Source organism: Mirounga leonina, unplaced genomic scaffold, assembly GCF_011800145.1.
Source record: "Mirounga leonina isolate KUSES-001 unplaced genomic scaffold, KU_Mleo_1.0 Mir_96, whole genome shotgun sequence".
Taxonomy (NCBI): Eukaryota; Metazoa; Chordata; class Mammalia; order Carnivora; family Phocidae; genus Mirounga; species Mirounga leonina.
In genome coordinates, this window is record NW_023270871.1 from 5,424,136 (window position 1) to 5,447,463 (window position 23,328).

At 39.6% G+C, this 23,328-nt stretch overlaps 1 protein-coding gene across 1 annotated transcript; it reads right to left on the reverse strand.

Annotated features, from left to right (window-relative positions):
• Positions 1 to 78: 78 nt before the first annotated feature.
• LOC118006387 (40S ribosomal protein S4, X isoform-like) lies at positions 79 to 8,859 on the reverse strand. The gene is given in 2 exon segments (XM_034999010.1): positions 79 to 298; positions 8,242 to 8,859. Coding segments are annotated over 2 exon segments (516 nt in total). The 5' UTR covers positions 8,710 to 8,859; the 3' UTR covers positions 79 to 250.
• Positions 8,860 to 23,328: the final 14,469 nt, after the last annotated feature.

Here is a 23,328-nt window from a genome sequence, read left to right on the forward strand (position 1 = left end):
TGATTATAAACTGACAGTACCTTAGAATGATGATGTTTGATGATTTTACTACTGAGCAGCAAGTAATCTATATAGTTCCTGTCTCATAAACAAATTGCTTAGACTTTTTCAGCTAACCTTTTGTCTCAAAAATGTGTCCTTATTTCAGAGTGGACCAGCCTTCATTTAAAAATACAGCAACTGAATAACAAGACTGTAAGGGACCTACCTGAGGTCACACAACTCGTGGTCAAGGCTAGAAGTTCTCTTCCTATGCTGCTTCTCTTTCATCTATGTCATCCATCTTCTTCTTGCTTCTCTGGAAAGAAAAGAACATCGCAGACAGTCATCTTCCCATTCATCCACCTAACTCAGACCTCTGTGCTTCAGGATTTTCCTCTGCCACCACCATGCCCCACCCTTCAATCATTCCGTTTCAGAGACAATCGGACTGGCTTCTTTGCAGGACCTTGACAGCACTGACCTCCACAGGCATGGCATGAATTCCAGGAGCACTTGCAGCCTTTTCCAGACATTTGGTACTCTCAGTATCCTATCTGGATAGTTATTTACATCTTCATAAATAATGTATCTGTCTGCCTAACTGCAAAGTCAAGGCCCTTGAGGACACACTACCGATTTATATAATTTGTTGCATTCCCCACCATGCCTAAATGCCTATCACTATGCATATGATAGATGTTTCACAAATATTAGAGAGGATGCTCATGACAATTCCATATGTAATTATATGCATTACTTACATGTATATGTTATATATGTGATATATACGTACATATACACAAATAATTTTAATTGTTTATTCTTGAGAATAAAATTACATTTAGTACTGAAAAAATAGTAAGCGATACTGGCTCCCAAATACAGTGCTGCCTGTACAGAGACCTGAGCAGATTTCAACAAGTGTGTCTACGTGAAATAAAGCAGGGAAGTTATTTCTTGTATTTTGTTGTGATTTTTGTGTTTGTTAGAGCAATCACAGTATGGAACCAAAGAGATGAACCTGCATTTAGAGAGCTAACAATTTTTAGTAGACTCCTGATGTGAAATGTTTTTATTCAATTTACTTCCCCAGTGATGGCAAAGCTGAGGTCAAATTCTGCAACATTTGGAAAACCGATAAAACGTAAAGGCAATGTTTGTTGTAGAGTTCCAGGGCCAAAGGATTATGAGGCACAGAGCAACACTTCTATGGGTCAATGGACAACAGGGCCAGAGAAATGCAACTCATGTTTTTTATCTTGCCATGCCTTTAGCAAGGTTTTAGGAGTGATATTCTGCCCAAATTTCTCCTTTAAGGTATATGTGGGGATCTCTAAGGTGAAAAAAGGGTTAAGATAGGACTTCAGGGGGCAAAATGTAAAAAAAGGAGAAGCTTTAGCTAAACAAAAAGAGTTGTTTGGGGGCGCCTGGGTGGCTCAGTCGTTAAGCGTCTGCCTTCGGCTCAGGTCATGATCCCAGGGTCCTGGGATGGAGTCCTACATCAGGCTCCTTGCTCAGCGGGGAGCCTGCTTCTCCCTCTCCCACTCCCCCTGCTTGTGTTCGTGCTCTCGCTATCTCTCTCTCTGTCAAATAAATAAATAAAATCTTGGGCGCCTGGGTGGCTCAGTCGTTAAGCATCTGCCTTCGGCTCAGGTCATGATCCCAGGGTCCTGGGATCGAGTCCCACATCGGGCTCCCTCCCCCGGGGGGAAGCCTGCTTCTCCCTCTCCCACTCCCGCTGCTTGTGTTCCCGCTCTCGCTATCTCTGTCTCTGTCAAATAAATAAATAAAATCTTTAAAAAAAAAAAAAAAAAAAGAGTTGTTTGTTTTGACCATCAGGTATTTAAGGGTAAGCAACATTTACAGCTCTACCAGACTAAGACAGGCATGAACTGCCACATGGAAGCTGGGAATTTTGTAGGCAAAGGAGGAAACATGTTAGGAGAAGAGTATGTATTGCTACACAGGTGAGGTACACCTTAAATGCTCCAACAGGGATTTATGCAAAGCCAAAGCTTTGAAGCTGCCACGTGGTAGACAGGTACTATGTGAATACAAGTTCGCATGCCTGAATGTGCACAAAATTCCCAAAGTAGAAATTTTAGCTCGGAATTGTAACCCAAGTCTTCTACTGCCCTAAGGAAAGGGTAATAATAAGAGCCTAATGTTCCAGAGCCCAGGAGTGGGTGGCTTTTGGACAGGACACTTCTAGCAGGACACTGGTGTCAGCTTATTCAGCACACCTCTAGTCCCCAAAATGTGTCAATAAAGGGCTAGACATTTGGGCCTTTGGAGCTTAAAATGACCATTCTGAAAGTAGCCAACAAAAATTAATAAACTATGCCAACCTATAAAACATGAAACCACAGAAAGATATGGACACTCACGTTGATACCCATTCTATCCGTTGAGTAGCAAAGAGCTAAAAGAACAAAAAAGCCAGGAACTGTCACAAGAATCATTGATCTTCACGGTTCTGTTGTGTTAGAAAGCAAAATAGAAAAGTTCGCATTTGTGAGACTGGAAACACGTGCACATACATATATAGTTAATGAGGTAGTATAAAGTGAGGAAATCTAGTTCCCCTACTTGGATAGAGTAGATGGGGTTTGGCACAATTCCATGGAAAAATAAAGTGACAAACATTTCAATATTCCTTATATAAGGTGGTATTAGAAAAAGAAATGGTCTGGTGCATAACCTGCCTTTCTCTTCAAGGAAACTCTCAGGGCACCAGGGTCAACATGAGACTTTGAATGGATAAAACTCCTGTATTCTTCTTCAAATTTTTTTGGAAGTTGGTAGAGTAGAAAGCATAATTTTTTTATATACATAATACGGAGCTTAAAAGTTAAGCATGGCACAATGGCAAGGAAATGTATTTAATCTTATCTTCATATTTGGACTTAAAATAGAAAACAAACTATTCTGGCCAGTTGCCCTGCACCAAAATCATATTCCATATTCTTCCCTAAAACCAGACATCAAATTCTAAAAGCCAAAAAGCCATCACTGACCTTAGACCCCAAAAAGAGCCCAGTAGGATGAACATAAGCAGGCTGAACTATGTTTATATTCTTTTTTTTTTTTTAAAGATTTTATTTATTTATTTGACAGAGAGAGACAGAGTGAGAGAGGGAATACAAGCAGGGGGAGGGGAGAGGGAGAAGCAGGCTTCCCGCGGAGCAGGGAGCTCCATGCGGGGCTCGATCCCAGGACACTGGGATCATGACCTGAGCCGAAGGCAGACGCTTAACGACTGAGCCACCCAGGTGCCCCCTATGTTTATATTCTTAGATCAAGTTTATTATGAGTATAACCCCTGCATTTTATAGTAAGTTATCTCATGCATTTTATTATGAGTTACTTGGTATGGCTACTGGTCAGATCTGCGACAGGCATTTCCATGAGCAAAAAAAAAAAAAAAAAAATAGTTGTTTTTCTTTAACCTTTCTGAACAACTCTGAGTCAAGACCAAGCCCAGGTTACCTGCTATGATTCAAGGAAACGCAATTCTAAAATATGACAGAACAGTGAACAGTTCAAAGGCCAACCTTTGAACCTTGTGCTTTGGGTGTTCAGAAGTCACTGATAGAATGCAAACACCCTTGCTAGGTCTATATCATCTCAGGCCTTATCAGCCGACAGCAAAGCTGTCTTCTATCTATATTCAAATAGCCCTTTAATCAAGCCCTAAAGCATAATTTATATGTTTTTTTATAATTTCCTTGTTGGTTTAAGTATTTTATATTTGAAAAAAAAGTTATCTGGGGTATTATCTAGAAAACTTGCTTAACCTTATAAAGTTGAATCAATATGGTCACTGAATTTTAGGAAGGATTAATGATCAAGCATATATAAAATACCAGATTTAAGTAAACCTCGTATTTCCCAATACCAGGATGTATCCTATAAATGTCATTATTTTGAATTAAGAATTAATGTTAACATTCCCGAATGTTTAAGTGTTTGATAGAATTTGCAAAAAAAAAAAAAAGTTTATTTTCAACGTTTCTTTAAACTTAAAATAAAGCTTACATTCATGGCCACCGACAGACAGCAAAACTCTTGTACAACTGCAGCCCAAGTTTAATACAGAGGTGGTGGTTTGGGATGGTGGCAAGTAGAGACGACAAGAAGCCAAAGAGAATCAAGAGAATCAGTATTTGTCTCTGAACAGTCAGCCTAACCCAAAGTTGAGACCTCACAAGTATAAATTCCAAAAACAAAAAAGAATAATCAAGAATATAATCAGGCTACCTGGAGAAAGACAGAGACATCAGGATCCTGGAAAAAAAAAAAAAAAGGTGGGAACGTATGGGAGCATCATAGTCACAAACAAAGGAAATCTGGCTCAGAAAAGAGATAAGGAAGCACCAAGATATAAAGTAACCAATGGACGGGCGCCTGGATGACTCAGTAGGTTAAGTGTCTGCCTTCCACTCAGGTCATGATCTCAGGGTCCTGGGATTGAGCCCCACATCGGGCTCCCTGCTCAGCGGGGAGTCTGCTCCCTCTCCCCCTGCCCCCTGTTCATGTGTGAGCTCTCTCTCTCTCTCTTGCTCTCACTCTCGCTCTCACTCTCAAATAAATAAATAAAATCTCTAAAATTAAAAATTAAAATTAAAAAATAAAGTAACCAATAGAAACAAGGGAAAATCACTGATTTGGATTGCATGTGCAAGAGATGCTGCCAGTACCCAGGCTACAGCTGTCACGTTCTTCTATGCCTTGACCCAAGCTTGTGGTTAATTACTTGATCAGCCAGCCTCCCTCTCCACAGGGTTTTGACAATCTCAGTGACTATCTGGTTTTGCTCTCATTGGCACCAGTATGGGCTAAATAAAGTACTTATGTCTGGTCTGTCATCTAGCACGTGCTCAAAAAACATTCATTGGTTTTTATATCCTCTTAACTACAAAACAACAACCAAGGATCAGATATGTTTTCCTATTAATAATTGAATGAATATATACATACTAAAATTCCAAAAAGTGTTTTTGAAGAGTAGAGTGTGAGGTTATATCTGAAAAGTTTTATAGATATCTTTGAGGGTTGAGCTCTTAAAACCACCTTGTCAACGAATCTTGGAGAACTAGAAGTGTGTATAAAACTCTTTATGATGCTAACAAGGTTCTGATTAGCCCCAAACCACTTACAGCCCAGGGGGAAAATTCTAGCTCTCCAGAGGCTTCTTCCCACATCCAAAGAACTTCAACTGTTCTTTGAGGTGACTTATGGTCACTGTTCTACTAGAAAGCTTCTTTTCAAATCTGTGCAGCATGCTACTATGTCAAACTCTGAAATGCTGCATGTGCTAAAGTAAGTCAGAGATGACTGGCCAGATTAGGGGAAAAAATATTGTGGGCAGGCAACCAGAGACAAATTTGGCAAGAAAGGATGTCAGTGGGGATTTCCAGAATCTCTACACTGAAGGATAGTGATACTGATTACAAATAATTTAGCAGTGAGTTAGTGAGGAGAATCCACCAGTGGCAGAAACTATAATACTTTTTAGGGAAAAAGGAGCTTAAGGACTATAAAAAACAAATGCCAAGAAGGTAACCTACAACCTACAACTATCAATTCTGCCATAGGGAAACAAGGGAAAGAAAATGTTTCATAGAAAACCGCTTCACAACAAACACCAAAACTACTCTCCTGACAAGGTCTTACCACAGATATTTTTCACAGATATAATTTCACAGATATCTAACTCTCCACTATACCACAAAATGCTTTTCTAAGATTTGTGCTATCTTTATAGTATCTGGCAATTATGGAACAGGCTTCACTTTTAGCTAAAAGAAGGACTCATCACTAGGACATGAATTACTTTTAGCCCAGACAAGCCACAAAATGTACAGCCTCAAATGAATGTTCAAGGCTCTCAAAACACACACACACACACACACACACCACCACCACCACCACCAATAACACAGATAGAAACCACAGACCAGTGTTCTTAATTTCCAGTTACGGCTTGTCATGAAGAGTCCCCTCTCTTATGTATCTCTGTGCCACAAAGAAAAGGAAAAGATGTGTATAATTCTAGTTTTAACACTAAGCGAGACCCTTTCCTTTCTCTCTGTGAACACTTCAGGGGTTTGTCACTGCCCCCAGAAAATGTACTATCAAGGCCCACAACCCTACCTATGTGACTTTTTACAGAACAAGGAAGTTGCCGCTGCCTGTCTTTTACAGCGGCCACATGCGCAGGCTTCTCAGTGCAAACCACAGCAGCTTGGGTTTGCTAAGAGTCCTACCACCAGAGCAAATGTGCAAAGAGGCTCTCAGTCATCAGCCACCAAAGGAGGAAACAAATACCTCACATGGCACATAGAGAAAGCAAATGCTCTGGCAGGGTGTTGCCTAGAGCTTCCAGAAAAGGAAGTAACAGGTAGCAAACCAGACCCAGGACAGAGTGAATTCTTTATCTGGTGAACCCACACAAGGCTGTAACCTTGCTGATCTCAAAGGTCAAAAAAATACAGCAGATGCATTGTTCCCATGGATAGGGAAATACAACTATTTGAAATGCCTTCCATCACCATAAAATTTTGGTGCATTTAAATAATACTTAGATCTTGTACATTTATCATATGCATTTTTCCATGTTACAGGCAACTAGATTTCCTCTCAAAACTCTGTAATACAAGCTAAGCAAATCCTCCAAAAATTGTATCTGTTGGAGAAATTACTGACATTGTTCACCCCCATATACAGTCATATACAGAAGACATCCTTTTGAACGGTTACATCCCTCTGATTTCCAATCTTTGGGTCAGAGAATTAGCCTAAATAAAGGCATCTTTAGAAAACCAGATCTAATTTCTTTATAGCAAAAAGGAACAGCACCCTAGCAATACAGTATACAAATGGAAGATGGCTGAGAGGAGAAAAACCAGGCTCTGAGCCGACATTATTTTTTTTTTAAAGATTTTATTTATTTATTTGACAGAGAGAAACACGGCGAGAGAGGGAACACAAGCAGGGGGAGTGGGAGAGGGAGAAGCAGGCTCCCTGCCGAGCAGAGAGCCCAACGCGGGGCTAGATCCCAGGACCGTGGGATCATGACCTGAGCCGAAGGCAGGCAGATGCTTAACGACTGAGCCACCCAGGCGCCCCGAGCTGACATTATTTTGGCCAATGTGTTCTTTAGCTACCTATTTCTATCCAGTGAGGGGCAGCACTGATTTTTCTTCCCAATAAAGAAAGACAGAAAGAAAGAAAAGAAAAAAGAAAAGAAGAGAAAAGAAAAGAAAAAAAAGAAATGGAGAGGAAGAAAGAGAGGGGGAGGGAGGAAGGGAGGGAGGGAGGGAGGGAAAAAGAGAAAGAGAGAGAGAAAGGGAGAAAGGGAGAGCGAGGGAGAGAAAGCAAAAGCAAAGGAGGAGAGAGAGAGGGAGAGAAGGAAAGAAAGAGAGAGAGGGGGAGAGGGAGGGAGGGGAGGAAATGAGCATATCTTCCAAACTATATTATGTAAGAAATCATTAAGTATATAGGAATGTAGTTTAGGACTTCCCTTCCAAGCAGCTGGGGTCCAGAGTGAGCCTGCAGACCTCCTAGCTCCTATTTTAGGTATTTTAGGAGGAGGGGGGGGACTGTTTTGGGACTGAATCACTTTCCAAAGAATGCATTCAGTGTCCATCGACCAATCCCTCATATCTCTGCCTCTCCTGGGCTGCTGAGCTGGTCTTCTCCTTGCCTAGACACCTGACAGTTCCAGAGCTTGGAAATAAGAGCTTGAAAGACAGCTGAAAAAAGATCATGTGTTAGGAGGATGCAGCGGGGGGGTGGGGGGGTGGGGGGGGTGCTGTTGTACTTAACTGGAATTATTAAAGTTAAAAACCAAACTAGAAGCAGCCTATGGCAGATCAAAAAAGGCCAAAACTTCTTTGATACTCTTTCCTTCAAGAGATGGGGTCTCTTGGGGTCTGGTCTGTTGGGCCACCAGTCTCTTGTCTCTCTCTTCAGCAATGGTGAGATGGATACCCTTTCCACAGGGAGGAGAAATCCATGGTTTCTTGCCTTTGCCAATAACAAAAATGTTGTGGAGAGCTGGGTGGCAAAGCTGTTGCCATTGGCATCTTTCACGTGAATTACATCAAAAGAACCAGGGTGTCTCTCTCTGTTGATGATCACACCAATTCTTCCCAGGTTAGCACCTCTGGTCACCATATAGAACTTACCAGTATCAAACTTGATGAAATCAGTAATCTTTCCAGTCTCCAAATCAATCTGAATGGTGTCACTCACCTGGATGAGGGGATCAGGACAGCGGATGGTGCAAGCATCATGGATCACCAGATGAGGGATTCCTTTTGTCTCCACAAAGATCTTTCTCACTTTCCACAACTTACACTTGGCCTTCTCAGGTGTAATCCGATGAACAGCAAAGTGACCCTTGGTGTCATAGATCAGATGGAAATTCTCCCCAATCTTGTCAGTGCTGATGACATCCATAAAACCAGCAGGGTAGGTTATATCAGTTCTGACCTTGCCATCAATCTTAATAAAACACTGCAAACAGATCTTTACTTCATCCCCTGTTAGGGCATACTTAAGCCTGTTCCTTAGGAAAATGATGAGATGGAGTCACTATCTCAGCTTATGGGGACCAGTAGATGGGTGAGGGGCAAACACACAGGTCAATTTATCCAGCATCCACTGCTTTGGAACTGAATCACTTTCCCACTTCAGATGCTTCTTGGGACCATGAACCATGGCTGCGCTAAGCACAAAAAGAGGACCACCCCCTTCTGGTCATGAGCTATAATGCTTATTTGAAATTACCAGGTTTATGGTAGTTTGCATACAGCAATAGATAACCAGTACACAGCGTCTGAGAAGAGTACATAATTTTAAAAACAAAATCTCCAATTACAGAAAACTCAATATATTCCAAATTTTAAAAACCAGTTAAAAAGTTTTACTATAATCTAAGTGTAAATGTTCCATAATATGTATAAGGGAAGAGGAAAGCTAGGGAGCAAAAGTATGCACCTCTTGCCTGGTTGGTAAGTCTTCCCAAAACAGATATCATGTAATAGGTATGTTTCTGAAAGTTGTCTATAAGTTACATCATTGTAAATCTTTGCAACAAATATCAACTGAGTAACGGCTACATGTCAGTCACTGTGTTAACCACCAGGGTTGTAATAATGATCAAAATAGCATTTCTGCCCTTGAGAATCTTGCTCTCTAGTGGACAACTGACTAGTTAATACGTAAATTTTAAAATGGATTTAAATCAAGAGTTAGCAAACCTTTTCTATAAAGGACCACATAGTAAATATTTCAGGCTTTGCAAGCCAATTTTGCCAAAATAGAGCAAAAGCAGCTTTAAACAATACGTAAATGAATGAGAGCAACTGAGTTCCAATAAAACTTCATTTTTGGACACTAAAATTTGGATGTCATATAACTTTCATGTATCTTAAAATATTATTCTTCTTTTGATTTTTTCAACCGTTTGGAAATGTAAAAACAATTCTGTACAATAGGCAGTAAACTGGAGTTGACCCTCGGGCCATAGTCTGCCAAACGCTAGTTTTGATTTTGATTGGATTGACCTAAAGCAGGTGGAACTTGCAAAATAAATAAATAAATAAAAGTTTAGTACTATCAGATGGGTTTACTGTTTTGGATTGCCATGGATACAAATAATAATCTTCTTTCTATTTCTGATTTCTTTCATGCATAGGGGCATGAGTCTGCAAGGCTTAGATGATTTACCAAGGAGGAGCTCTGGGGAGCATCAAGGACTCAGAAGAAGGGCAAAGTCACCCTATGAGGGAAGGAAACATAGAGATGGAGCTGGAGGACACATGAGCAAAGGAAGCCTGAGGTTGTGTGACTGTTAAGCAAAAAGTAGTCAAATAGCAGAAGTGGGACTTTAGGGGAAAGGACAGAGTGCCAGTATTTAAGAAAAATCTCCCTGCTTTGTAAACACTGAGTGCCCTTAGGTAAAGCTCCTCTTGGAACGTACTTAAGACACCTAGAGCCAGGCAAATTGGAAGAACTGAGATAAATAAAGAGAATTTAAGAAGACATTCCTCCTGCTGAATGGCTATTTCTGGTTATTTTCATCAGGTTGCCACTCCTCCTTTAAACTTTGCCATTTTACTTTGCGCTCAAATAAGCTCATTTTGACAAGAGACTCGCTAAAAGTTCAATGCTTTGCATACTAAAGTTTTGTTTCTGTTTTGTTTTTATACAAAGAACCTTCAAAAACGATTGAAAAATCTATGCAGTTCTCCAGAGGAAGTCTGTTGACAACCTCCCCACCACCAGCACCCCCTCCACCCAATGCCCCCCCATCCAGTGCAGGAGATGAGAGGTACCTCTACTGGGAGAAAAAAGAGTCAAAGACACAAAAATGTCTACCTTTTGTAGTCAACAGTAATGTATCTCCTGATGTATATCCTTCCGGCCTCCTTCCCAGGCTCTTGGTGGCAAGAAGGCGCACCCTCTGTGCCCAGGGTGGCAGATATGACCTATATTTTTATGTTCTGATGCTTTTTGTGGCTTCCTCTTCACCACATGGGGCCCATGATGCCTCAGTTCAAAGCACTCTTTCCAATAGCTTCGGCTTTGTGTCAGGCAAGTCCCCAACTATTTCGATCTTCCTGTCCATGCAGACACCCAAACAACAGGAATTAGGTAAGCACATAAACTGACCTAAGGCAAGTCTAGTCTGCTTTGGAGAACAAATGGAAAGTCCTGTAACTATATACAGGCGGCATTTTGCGTGATTTAAATAATATCAACTAGATGACTAATGACTTGTGGTCTTCTTTTCACTCAGGAGGTCATGTGATTCTTCTCTTGGGTCCAAATATACGACTTCCACTTTGCTTAACTTATAAAACAAAGACCTCCAACATTCAACTGTATAATTTTTTTTAAGTAGATTCTGTATTACCTCCCCCACTCTGCAAATCATGCTCTTTTTCACTTAATGCTTTAGCTCTTAATTGGTAGGATAAAGTTTAAAAATGTGACTGAAATTTTGCTCTTATTAATTAGTGATGTTTTCTATTAGAATGAACCCAATTCTGACCCTACGGACACACAACCTGTTTAGATAATAGCAGTGCTTATGTAATAATACCTTCCCAAAACACATCAACAGCACAAATTCGAAAACTGAAAGGAAGGGAGGGAGGGAAGGGGAAAGGTAGGTAGGCTCATTTTCAATCAAAGACATATGTGGCTCATGTTTCTACCTCTTCTACCTAGGATTCCAATTCTGTAAGTGTTCCTCCCTACCTGTCCTATGCCTGAGCTGGTGAGGGACTTGGTTTTTCCTTCTACAAGAGAAAAATCCTTAGTACCTTCTTTCTCTAAAACCATTAGAAACAACTCAATGAAGTCAGTGCATAGAAGGTGAGGCATTCTCAGTCAACAAGAATCTGTCAGCATTTCCAGGTATGACTGTCTCTCCATCTTCATTCTGCCAACCAGCTCACACTCCCTCCACCAGCCTCTGCCAGAATCTGCAACTGCCAAGAACAGGAGCAGGAGGCTTTCCTTCCAAGTGATCCAGCCAGTCCTGGATGACTGAACCCTACATCCTGGAATACATCCCTTCTCCCTAATCGCCTTACTCTTTAGGAAGCTGTGGTAGGAAGAATCAAGATCTCTGCAAAATATCCATGTCCATGTCCATGCCCAACTCCCTAGAGCCTATGAATATGTTAGGTTACATGGCAAAGGGGAATTTAAGGTTGCAGATGGAATTAGAGTTGCTAATGAGCTGGCCTTAAAAAAGGAAGATCACTTTCCATTATCTGAGTGGGCCCAGCATAACCATAAAGGCTCTTAGAAGTGGAAGAAGGATATAGGAGAGGAAATCAGAGTGATAAAATGCAAAAACAACTCAACCTGCCATTGCTGGCTTTGAAAATGGAGAAAGAGAGTCCCAAGCCAAGGTACACAGGCAGCCTCTACAAGCTGGAAAAAGCAAGGAAGAGGATTCTCCCCTAGAACCTCCAAAAAGGAACACAGCACTGCTGACACTTTGATTTTAAGTCAGTGAGATCTGCATCAGACTTCCAATGCAAAGAGCTGTAAGATTATAGATTGGTGTTGTTTCAAGCCACTAAGTTGTGGTAACTCGTTACAGCAGCAACAGAAAACTAATAAAGAAACCACTGGTACAAAGCAAGTCCACCCTACTTGGGCAGCCATCCTCCACTCATCCTAGACTCTCAGGCTGAAGCCCAGGCACATAGATCATCCCACTCAGGCATGGGGTCCCAGTCTTCCCAGTGTACCCTCCCTGGAGGTTGACATGGGACCACATCTGCACATCTACTCTCTCTAGACTTAACTCACTTCTAAAATTCCCTCCATAATTCCAAGGATAGTTATGCAAATTGTTGGATTGATCCGCCTACAGAACATCCTTGTAGATGTGCAAAATGAGCCCAACTTTTCATTCATTAATTAGAGAAATACTTACTGTTGAGCCAAATGATCCCTAAATTTCCTGTCTACTCTAGACTCTAAGAGAAGTAAAGCACTCATACAAGCAAAAAGATTATAGTTATTCTGAGAGCAAATGTTCAAGAAAATTTAACTACTTAAGTAAATGCCTTTGCTATTACTTTTATTTTTTCTCTCATGTTGGCCTTCTCTAGAAATTTTAGGAACTGTAGGTCAAAAAGCTCGAAGTGGCATGCAGTTCTTTGCTTTGTCTTTGTAGGTACTTAATATAAAAAACCCCTAGTCTGGTTGAAAGGTAAATGAATTGCCCAGAGAACCGGCCCTTTGTTGGTGGCATAGTGCAGTGGTGGAGGCCCAGATCCCAAGTTCGACTGCTCAGGGTCTGAACAAGCCTGGCTCTGTTTCTCACAAGGGAATGAGTTACTTAACTTCTCACTGCCTCTGTTTCCCCATTTGTAAAATGAGCAAATAACAATACTTTACAGGATACTTGTAAAGCTAACTACATTAATACATATAAGAAGCTCAGAGCACTGCCTGGCACAGTGCCATTGATCACTGTCACACTTGGTTACTCCTTTGGTTCTTTTATCATCAGGGTTTTGGATATCCTGATAACTTCTGGTCTTGCCAAAAGCCAGACTTTCCAATACATGGCTTTCCAAAAGGAAATACAATGATTTACTTATTCCCAATAGCCATACAAATATGAAATCCATGTTTGGAAAACTTTGCAATGCTTCTTTTAAGCTGCTAAACTCCCCTTAATTAAGGTTCAAAGTAAGTTCCTGCAATGGTCTTAAAACATACCACTCAAAATTACCTCCCCTAAGCTATTTTATAAAGTTCCCAAGAGGAGAAATCCTCAAAGTATACAAGGCAGTCCATCCGTCTTTAACAAACTGGGATGTTTGTTAAAATGTAAATTCTCAGTCCTTACTTAAGATTTAATAAATTGGTATGGAGGCCCAAAAATCTGAATATTAATAAACATATTATAAATAGTATATTATTCTTATGCATAAAAAGTTTAAGAAACATTGCCTTAACAATCTTTAATTTAGAGTCTACCCTCATTTTATTATGTTAGATAATTCTGCAGGTAAAGGCAACTATGAAAAAAGGTGAGGCTTAACCGATTTATATATCATTCTCTTGTAAGACATATTTTAAATAAATCACCCATCTGCTTTCTCAAGAAAGAAAAATAGAAAGACCTAGCATACTGAGGAAAGTGTCTCATTAACAGAGAAAAGTATTATTATCTCATAGCTCAGACACCACAGGATGGATGAATCTTACAATGCAGTCTAAGGAACACAATTACACATGGTTTTCACAGTAGACACTCCATTACGAGCATCTAGATTCTAATATTAGTTTTTGAAATGTACTCCTATGTGATAATAATACTGAAAATGCAAGTTGTAGCTGAATGCATTCCTTATTAATTTTCCTTCAATGTGTGATATAATTAACTGACAATCATCAGCTCTTAAAAGAAAAGGAACATTGCCTCAGCATGTTTGTTGTGAAATAAAAGGGTTACGTGTCAAAAATGTGCTAGGAATAGAAGAGTTGACATCATCTACAGCTTGGTGATGAGCTTTCCTTACATACCTCCAAAAAAGGAAAAGAAAAACCATGTTTTGGTAAACAATGCCAATTTTTTAATACTTTTCATTTTTATTTATTTTTTCACTGTGATACTTAATGTTCAACCTCAAATATTTAAGGAAAATATTTCTGGGCACATGTTTTCATGTGGCTAACTTTTCACTTTTGTAAAGTATGAACCGTAGCCCACCTGCAACAGAATCCTTTGTTTTCCTCCTTTCAAAGATGTCCAGGCTCCACCTCTAGCCTCTGAGGTTAAGGCCTAGAAAACTGCATTTTTAACTATCTTCTCAGGTGATTCCTGCACACATTAAATTTGAGAACCACTTCTTTGAGAAGATACAATGGAATTTAAACTTAATGATGTTTTCCTTCTTTTTGAAATGTTGTAAAATTACTGTAATAGTAAACTTAACAAATAGAAATTCAGAAAATTAACATGAGATATCCCACTTTACAAGAAATCAAGTCTAAGACTGTAGTAAGAATCAATAAATATCTGGGGTGCCTGGGTGGCTCAGTCGTTAAGCATCTGCCTTCGGCTCAAGTCATGATCCCAGGGTTCTGGGATCGAGCCCTGCATCAGGCTCCTGCTTGGCGGGAAGCCTGCTTCTCCCTCTCCCACTCCCTCTGCTTGTGTTCCCTCTCTCGCTGTGTCTCTCTCTGCCAAATAAAGAAATAAAATCTTTTTTAAAAAATCAATAAATATCTGCCAAATAAATGACCAGAATTAACTAATAGCATGAGGAAATAAAATTGAGACAATGAGTTATGAATTCTTTGACTTTACTAGTATCAAAAAGATAAATCATTAAGCTGTATCATCTCTATTAAATTTGTATTCACAGTCCAAAGTAACCTACAATAACCTTTAAACTTATGTATCTCAATAATATTTTCATTTTCTCCTTACTTGTTGGGGGAGGGGAGGATTATTATGTATTCACCAGAAACAAAATGTAAATCATACCAAAAAATTTTTGCAATTTGTTTTTGTTGTTACATATTTGTTTTGACTTTTTAGACTTTTCTTGATGTAAGTAATATTAGCATCCATCTACTTGAGTTCTTCTTGGAGGGGGCTGTTGGTCTGTGGTCAGGGTTACTCACTGGCCCCATAACTCATGAGTTCTGACCACTGGTAATGCAGGTAGGAATCCCCTGGCTAGCTACTTCTCCACAAACCGGTTTGTCCTAGTCTGTTTGAGAAATGACACTTGCCTCCACCTAATGCCAATAGCAGTGTTGTAAGCATCACAGCCTCTTTCTAGCACCCAAGATGAAATGGGATATCTACCAAGTCACCCAAATGTATGGATTATCTCCATACATTATCACTTTCCTATTTAAAATTATACAGCAATATTTTTAAATTATAGAAAATTTACAACATGGAAAAAATTAAATCATTCTGACATTACTCCATGTGCTTATTAGACACATATGAATCTATTTGTAATTGTTAATTTCTTTTCTCACTTAACAATAAGTCATATTTTTCATATTTATAATTATTTTAATAATTGTATAATGTTCTCTCAAATGGGCAAACCATACTTTATCTAAACTATCCCTATTGTTAGGCACTTATGTTATTTCCAAAGTCTTACTATCATAAATCATGTTTTGATAAATATTTGTGGTGTTTTCTATATTGAATTATTACCTTGGAACAGATTCCCAGTTCTGGGATTAATAAAGCAAAAGTATAATATTTTTATTGATTTTTGGAAAAGGTGTAACAGTTTAAAGGGCCCCAACAAAGGTATTACTAGTTTACTTTTTCACAGTATCCTTGTCGAAATTGGATGTACTTCTTTGTTTTTGCTAATTAAATAAAAAGCACTCCCTTTACTGACACTGCACCCTACAGTCCTTTGTTGTTTTTTCTCCAACTATATTTACGGTAAAACTCCTTGAGAATTAGAACTAGGAAAGCTACAAATGTGCAGAATCTCAATAAAAGAATGGATACCCAAAACAATTACAACCAGCCCAGTGAAGAAGGCTGGGAACATACCAGCATAATCTCAGGAGAAAGATGCTGACTGGAAACAGAATGAATTCGGTGTTCTGGAGTTCTACAGTGGCCAGGTGGGGCTGGAAAGGAAGGAAGAGAACTAACAGTTGTTGAGTTAACATATGAACTAACATATGTGCCAGCAACCATGCTAGATAATTTGTAGACAATATATTATTTAATCCAGGCAAAAGTGCTATACACTAGTGTGCTGGGTTAAATAGCATCCCTCAAAAATTTCTTATCCCACCCAGAAATTCAGAATGTGACCTTTTTGGAAATAGTGTCTTTGCAGATGTAATTAGTGAAAATCAGGCCATACTGGATTAGAGTGAACCCCAAGTCCAATGACTGAGGTCTTAGCAAGGCCATGTGAAGACACAGAGACTGACACACATTGGGAAGACCATGTGCCAACAAAGGCAGAGACAACAGTGATGCTGCTGTATGCCTAGGAAACTCAAGCACTGCCAGCAACCACCAGAAGCTACAAGGAAGCATGGAAGGATCTTTCCCTAGAGCCTTCAGAGGCAGCATAGTCCCAAAGACACCTTGATTTTGGACTTCTGGCTCCCAGAATTGTGAGACAATAAATTTCTTTCGTTTTAAGGCATCAAGTTTATGATAATTTGTTATAGCAGCCCTAGATATTTTATTCTGGTTTTACAGATGAAAATGAAGTTCAGAGAGATTCAAAGCCCTCTAAATACCTATTAAGTGGCAGAACCAAGATTCAAACTAAAGCAGCCTGACTCCAACCTGTGTTCTTTCTTCTACATTTTGCTGCTTCACAGGAACCTTTGTTTCTAAGCCTAGTTGTGCCACCAGTTAGGTGTGTGGCCTTGAGAAATTCACATAATCTCTTTCGGCCTTAGTTCACTGTGTGGAAAACAAAGTTACTGGGGTGGTGGATTTCTGAGGTCCTTCCTCCTCTACAGCATTCTGCAAGGTAACTGCCCACCTATGGCTCCAATCCTACTAGCACTTCCAGTGAGTGAGGATCAAGGACCCAGGGGAACAGTTGCCTCTGGCTCCACTAAAGGCATTTCCTATACTCAATCCAGGTCCACAACAGGTTTATACAAAGAAACCTACAAGAAAGAAAGAAGACTTGAGATCCTTAACACTAGGGACTTTTGAGTCATGAACATGTTGGTATTAGAGGCCAAGTTGTATCTTTAACAGCTTAAGAAAAAAAAAAGAAGAAGAAGAAAAAGAAACAGCTTAAGATAAAATTCACCACGCCCACAGCAAAACACTCGTAACCAGCTCAATTTTTTTCATATCCCTGACTTCAGTGACAGGTTTTGCCAATACAATGCCATTTCTGTATTAGGCTTCGTAGCACATTCCCATGCTCTGGCATTATAAACACTTTATATTAGACTTACTACCTGTCTCCAAACTGTAAGTAAAGGCCATCATGAATGATTTCAAATCCTCTGAATCACACTATATAGTATATCTCTCCCTTTTCAATGAGAAATAAAGATAATAGCAATAACAACTTTGAATTACAGGGTGTCTGCTGTATACCAGTCAATGAATGAGCTCTGCATACCCAGCATCTCATTCAACCTTCAGAACTCCAGACACTATAATATTCCATTTTTTCTAGGGTGGATCTAAGGGCCAAGAGGTTCAAGGCTATTTATTCATTTAACATACACTTGTTAAACTTCTCTATATACCAGGCACTAGGGATAAAAAGAACCAGGACATGGACATATTTAAGTAATAACAATTTTGATTAAATATATACACATGAAAGAAAAGATCTGGAAAGATGAGTCACAAAATGTTCAGGGCTATAGTATTTACATAAAGGGTGACTTTTATTTTCTACTTTGTTCTTCCATCTTTCTACCATGAATATCGATTATATTTATAATCATAAAAACATTTTTTAAAGACAGAATCTCTACCTTCAAGGGATTTATAGTGAGGGGAAGCAGACAATATCAACAGCTTGCTCAGACTAACTGCAGCTCATAAGTGATAAAGCAAATTCTAACCTAGGGCTGCCAGAATTCCAGATTCCATTTTATCTTTCCTACCCATACTACTTCTAGTGACATATTCATTTGCCTGGAGGTTTATTTATATTTATTTTGCTCTACTGAAATTAAGTTAGAGACTTCATAGGGCAGTGCCAACAATACCATCTGAAAGATGTGCCTTTGTGGCCTCACCCAAAGTTGCAGCTGGCCCTCCCTCCTTTGCTTCTCCACCCACAGATCTTTGTACCAAAGGAAATGCGGAGGTGGTGCCTGTGAGCATTTTATCTGATATCCTGGCCCCCTAAAGAGGTATTTCAAATGCAATTAAGTGCTTCTAAAATATTCATCACACAAATTATATTTTACCAGCCCTATCACTTAAATCTGAAATACACAATATATTCCTTAATGATAACTATGCCATCCTAAGACTAGTTGGTGAAAGAAAAGTTCAAAAGAGCTCCGAATTCTTTCTCCTTATCTAATTTATTCATCTGCAAAAAAGTTTTCAGTGAGAGCCTCTCAAAATCTGTCCTACTCAAATACCCACTGAGTCATGGGATTTGAGTTTTGATATATGTCTGCCTACGACTGATTTAATTTGTAGTCCTACAGCAATAGTCTCCTGGGGATAATTAGAATTATTTTGATTTTTCTAACTTTATTAATGTTTTTGTCTCCGTTCTTATAATTAGGTTAGGGATCATGGCCAAAATGGCCACATTCCTGACAGTTGTTGTGTACTAAGCACAGAGTGAGTAATGAATAAACATTGACCAACAGATTATTATTGCAATTAGGCTTAAGGGATTTTTAAAATCTCAAAACCAGTAAAAAATAATTATTTTCCTACTATAAACCATACAATGATTAACTCTTAATCTTATAGTTATTCAGCAACAAATTCTCTCAAATTCCCTGCTTTATCTTTCTGATATTTTTCCTGCCCTCCATCTCCTTCCTCTGCTTGATCCAGAATGAAATTCTTAACTGGTTAGTTGAAAAAGCAATAGAGATTGCTTTTTCATGTTGCAGAGACCATTTTGGACAATTTTGTATCCCTTATCGTCCTTTATTCAGTGCAGTTTCTGTGTAAAATATTGTCATTGAAAATCTGTGTCAAATAGGGTCACTCCCCTCTAAAATGAGAAACAATGCAAGAGTGTAACAACAGCATGTATGATTTAGAACAAGTGTCACAGAGCGAAGTGAGCTCACATCATGATACCACAGCATGGCTCCCCCTGCATGGTAAGAGCCTTCTTATTGTTTTTCTTCTCTTAATCACAAAAACTGTTCCCAAAGGGAAAGGAGATGAAAAACAGTAAGAAACGGGGGGAATGGGAAACAGAACGGGCTAGCAAGAGAGAGACAATCACCTGTGACAATCACCTGATTCATGATTTGATTGAACTCACCACAGAAATATCTCACTATGAAAAGTAAACTCACTATGGAAAGATCTCTATCACCATGCACTGGGCTCGGGTCTAAGCACACAAGGCAGAGAGCTGAATTTCATTGTTGAAGGTGTGAGAATGATATGTGAGGACTCAAAAAATTCAAGATAAAGGTTGTCCCATACACCTTCAAGGCTCAACTCCTGAGTCCTCCTCAATTCCTGGCTTTGTGTCATAGTGGCTGGTGTGCTGGCCATGGCCCCTGCAGGCATCCAGACCATACATTGCTCCCACCTCCCAGTGTAACGGTTGAGGGCAGTGATGACCAGGGTCCCTCAGGTGATGAGGATGCCCAGGGCATCATCTGAGGCATTCAGCTCCTTCCCATTCAGGTGCCAAGTGGTGCCCATCCATGGGGGTTATACCACATGGCCCAGGAGGCAGGCTTCTGGAGGAACCAACTCTTTCTGCAGTCAGGCACCAAAAAGAGAGAGAGAGAGAAAAAAGAAGAGTAAAGGGAAAGAGAAATATAAGAACGAAAACAGGATATTGAATTCATTCACAAAATGGAGCTTTTTTTCCCTGATCCATGATTAAAGGGTTAAGAGACTTACAAATGGTGAAGAGATTTGGTTTTTTGATCTAAGTATGCCATCAGAGGGGCAGTACGCCCCTGGGAATATCTAGCTGGAACCCATGAAAAAAGTTTCATCTCTTTCAAAGAGGGATGTTTTTAGGATTATTGTTTCTATTTATAAATTAAATTATTTGAAATCTTAGCCTCTCAGGAAAAAGATTATATGTTATTGGTTAAGACCAATGATAAATACAAGCTGAAATCTATTCTAAAGCAGCTATTTAAATCACTGGCATTTTCAAAGGCAAGCAGTACACTGAGGGACATACATATGGTTACAAAACAAGTATTTTCATTTTTATAGAACAAGTGTGTTTAGCAAATTTGACACAAAACAAAATATTGTAGGACAATTCTATTTTCCCAGGGACTTCTATATTTAAATCTCACATTAACATTTTCACATTTTAAAATGTCCTTTAGTGAACTCAGTTGAAAATGATGGTAAAAAAAAGACATTGAGATGATAGAATATAAAAATCTAAGTTCAGGAACATCCCCACTGGCAGCCATACCTTCTCCCACACATCCCCAACCTGTTTATTTCATTTGCAGGTTTTCTCTGATTCAGCTCCTGTGTCTTTGCCTCACAGAAACCCTCCTCTTTCCCTACAAATCCCTTCCTACCACCCTCCATTCATAAAACCTGCCCCAGACTTGGAAGACTCTCAACAATGAGTCTTGTCTAGGGCACCCTATGTAATATAGATTATATTTATATGTTATAGATAATATATTGTATTTATATACAACATCATATTTATATGTAATTATATATGATATATAATGTCACCCCAATAGTGGGCGCTAACTCCCAAAACACCATATTCTGGATTCCATTTGAGGTTCCAAATTATATAAAATAAGCTATCTGATTTATCATATATGAAAAGTGAAAATTCTCCATGGTTGGAATTTCTTTAGCAGAAACAAAAATAGCTAGCTTTCACTGAGTATTTAAGATATGTCAGGAACGATTCCTATGTATTATCTCATTTAATGCTCACACAACCCCGCAAGGGGAATACTCGTGCTATGCCTCACTTGCAGTTATTCAGAGGCCCCCTGCAGTGAAGTATCTAATTAGTAATGGCAGAGATGAGTTTCCAGCCCAGTCAGCCATCTCCTGGGCCCTTCATCCGACTCACTGCACTATACACTCAGATGTCTGATACAGAACTGCATAACAGACAAACTGCAGATACCACTACAAAGTCTGACCACAGAAAGCAGCTATATAGCAAACAGATCAATAAGAATAATTATTTTCTTGGCATTTTAATTATACCTCTCTTTTTTCCCCTATCAGTTATGAACATATATGAATATACAGTTAATATTCTACTTCGCAACTGCCCTATTGTTCCTTTTCAAGCCCCAGTCAAAAGTAAGTATTACAAACTTGCAGTTCTGGAATCCTGGGGTTTTTACAGCTTTAAGCTAGTATCCAAAATCTATAAAGGACTTATCAAACTCAACACCCAAAGAACAAATAATCCAATCAAGAAATGGGCAGAAGACATGAACAGACATTTTTCCAAAGAAGACATCCAAATGGCCAACGGACACATGAAAAAGTACTCAACATCGCTCGGCATCAGGGAAATCCAAATCAAAATGTCAATGAGATACCACCTCACACCAGTCAGAATGGCTAAAATTAACAAGTCAGAAAACGACAGATGTTGGCGGGGATGCCGAGAAAGGGGAACCCTCCTACACTGTTAGTGGGAATGCAAGCTGGTGCAGCCACTCTGGAAAACAGTATGGAGGAAAACTCTATTTTCCTCAAAGAGTTGAAAATAGAGATACCCTACCACCCAGCAATTGCACTACTGGGTATTTACCCCAAAGATACAAATGGAGGGATCCGAAGGGGTACGTGCACCCCTATGTTTATAGCAGCAATGTCCACAATAGCCAAACTGTGGAAAGAGCCAAGATGTCCATCGACAGATGAATGGATAAAGAAGATGTGGTATATATATATATATATATACAATGGAATATTATGCAGCCATCAAAAGGAATGAAATTGTGCCATTTGCAACGACGTGGATAGAACTGGAGGGTATTATGCTGAGCAAAATAAGTCAATCAGAGAAGACATGTATCATATGATCTCACTGATATGAGGAGTTCTTAATCTCAGGAAACAAACTGAGGGTTGCTGGAGTGGTAGGGGGTGGGAGGGATGGGGAGGCTGGGTAATAGACATTGAGGAGGGTATGTGCTATGGTGAGCGCTGTGAATTGTGTAAGACTACTGAATCACAGACCTGTACCTCTGAAACAAATAATACATTATATGTTTAAAAAAAAAGAAGAGGGCGCCTGGGTGGCTCAGTTGGTTAAGCGACTGCCTTCGGCTCAGGTCATGATCCCAGGGTCCCTGGATCGAGTCCCGCATCAGGCTCCCTGCTCGGCAGGGAGTCTGCTTCTCCCTCTGACCCTCCCCCCTCTCATGTGCTCTCTCTCATTCTCTCTCTCACAAATAAATAAATAAAATCTTTAAAAAAAAATAAAAAATAAAAAAAAAGAAGAGGATAGTAGGAAGGGTAAAATGAAGAGGGGGAAATCGGAGGGTGAGACAAACCTTGAGAGACTATGGACTCTGAGAAACAAACTGAGGGTTCTAGAGGGGAGAGGGTGGGGGGAATGGGTTATCCTGGTGATGGGCATTAAGGAGGGCACGTACTGAATGGAGCACTGGGTGTTATACGCAAACAATGAATCATGGAACACTACATCAAAAACTAATGATGTAATGTATGGTGATTAACATAACATAATAAAATTTACTTAAAAAAAAGAAAAGTATCATGAGACCATTCAATCACCATTTTGAGAATAAAATGATTTTCTGCTAGAACTGACACACAGCCAGTAAAATATACAAGAGATGAAGCACCCGAGTGAGAGTTTAAAGCCATAAATCAGATGCTATCACTTGTGTGTGTGCCAGCTTCACAGTGTATCTCTCCAGCAGAGATCAAAGTCCCCCAAGATCTAGCCCCCTCTGCCCCTCTCTGCTCTCCTTCCCTCCACACTCCCTCCCTCCCCCAGGGTTCTGGCAGGTTGCCTCTTGCACTTCATTCAGGTTTCTAACTTACTCACTTTCCTCCTATCTCTCACCTGACCTGAAGTTATACTTCATGCTCATGTTTGCTGGTTTGTTTCCCTCTGGTTTTCTCTCCTACTCCAGGTCTGGCATTTGATC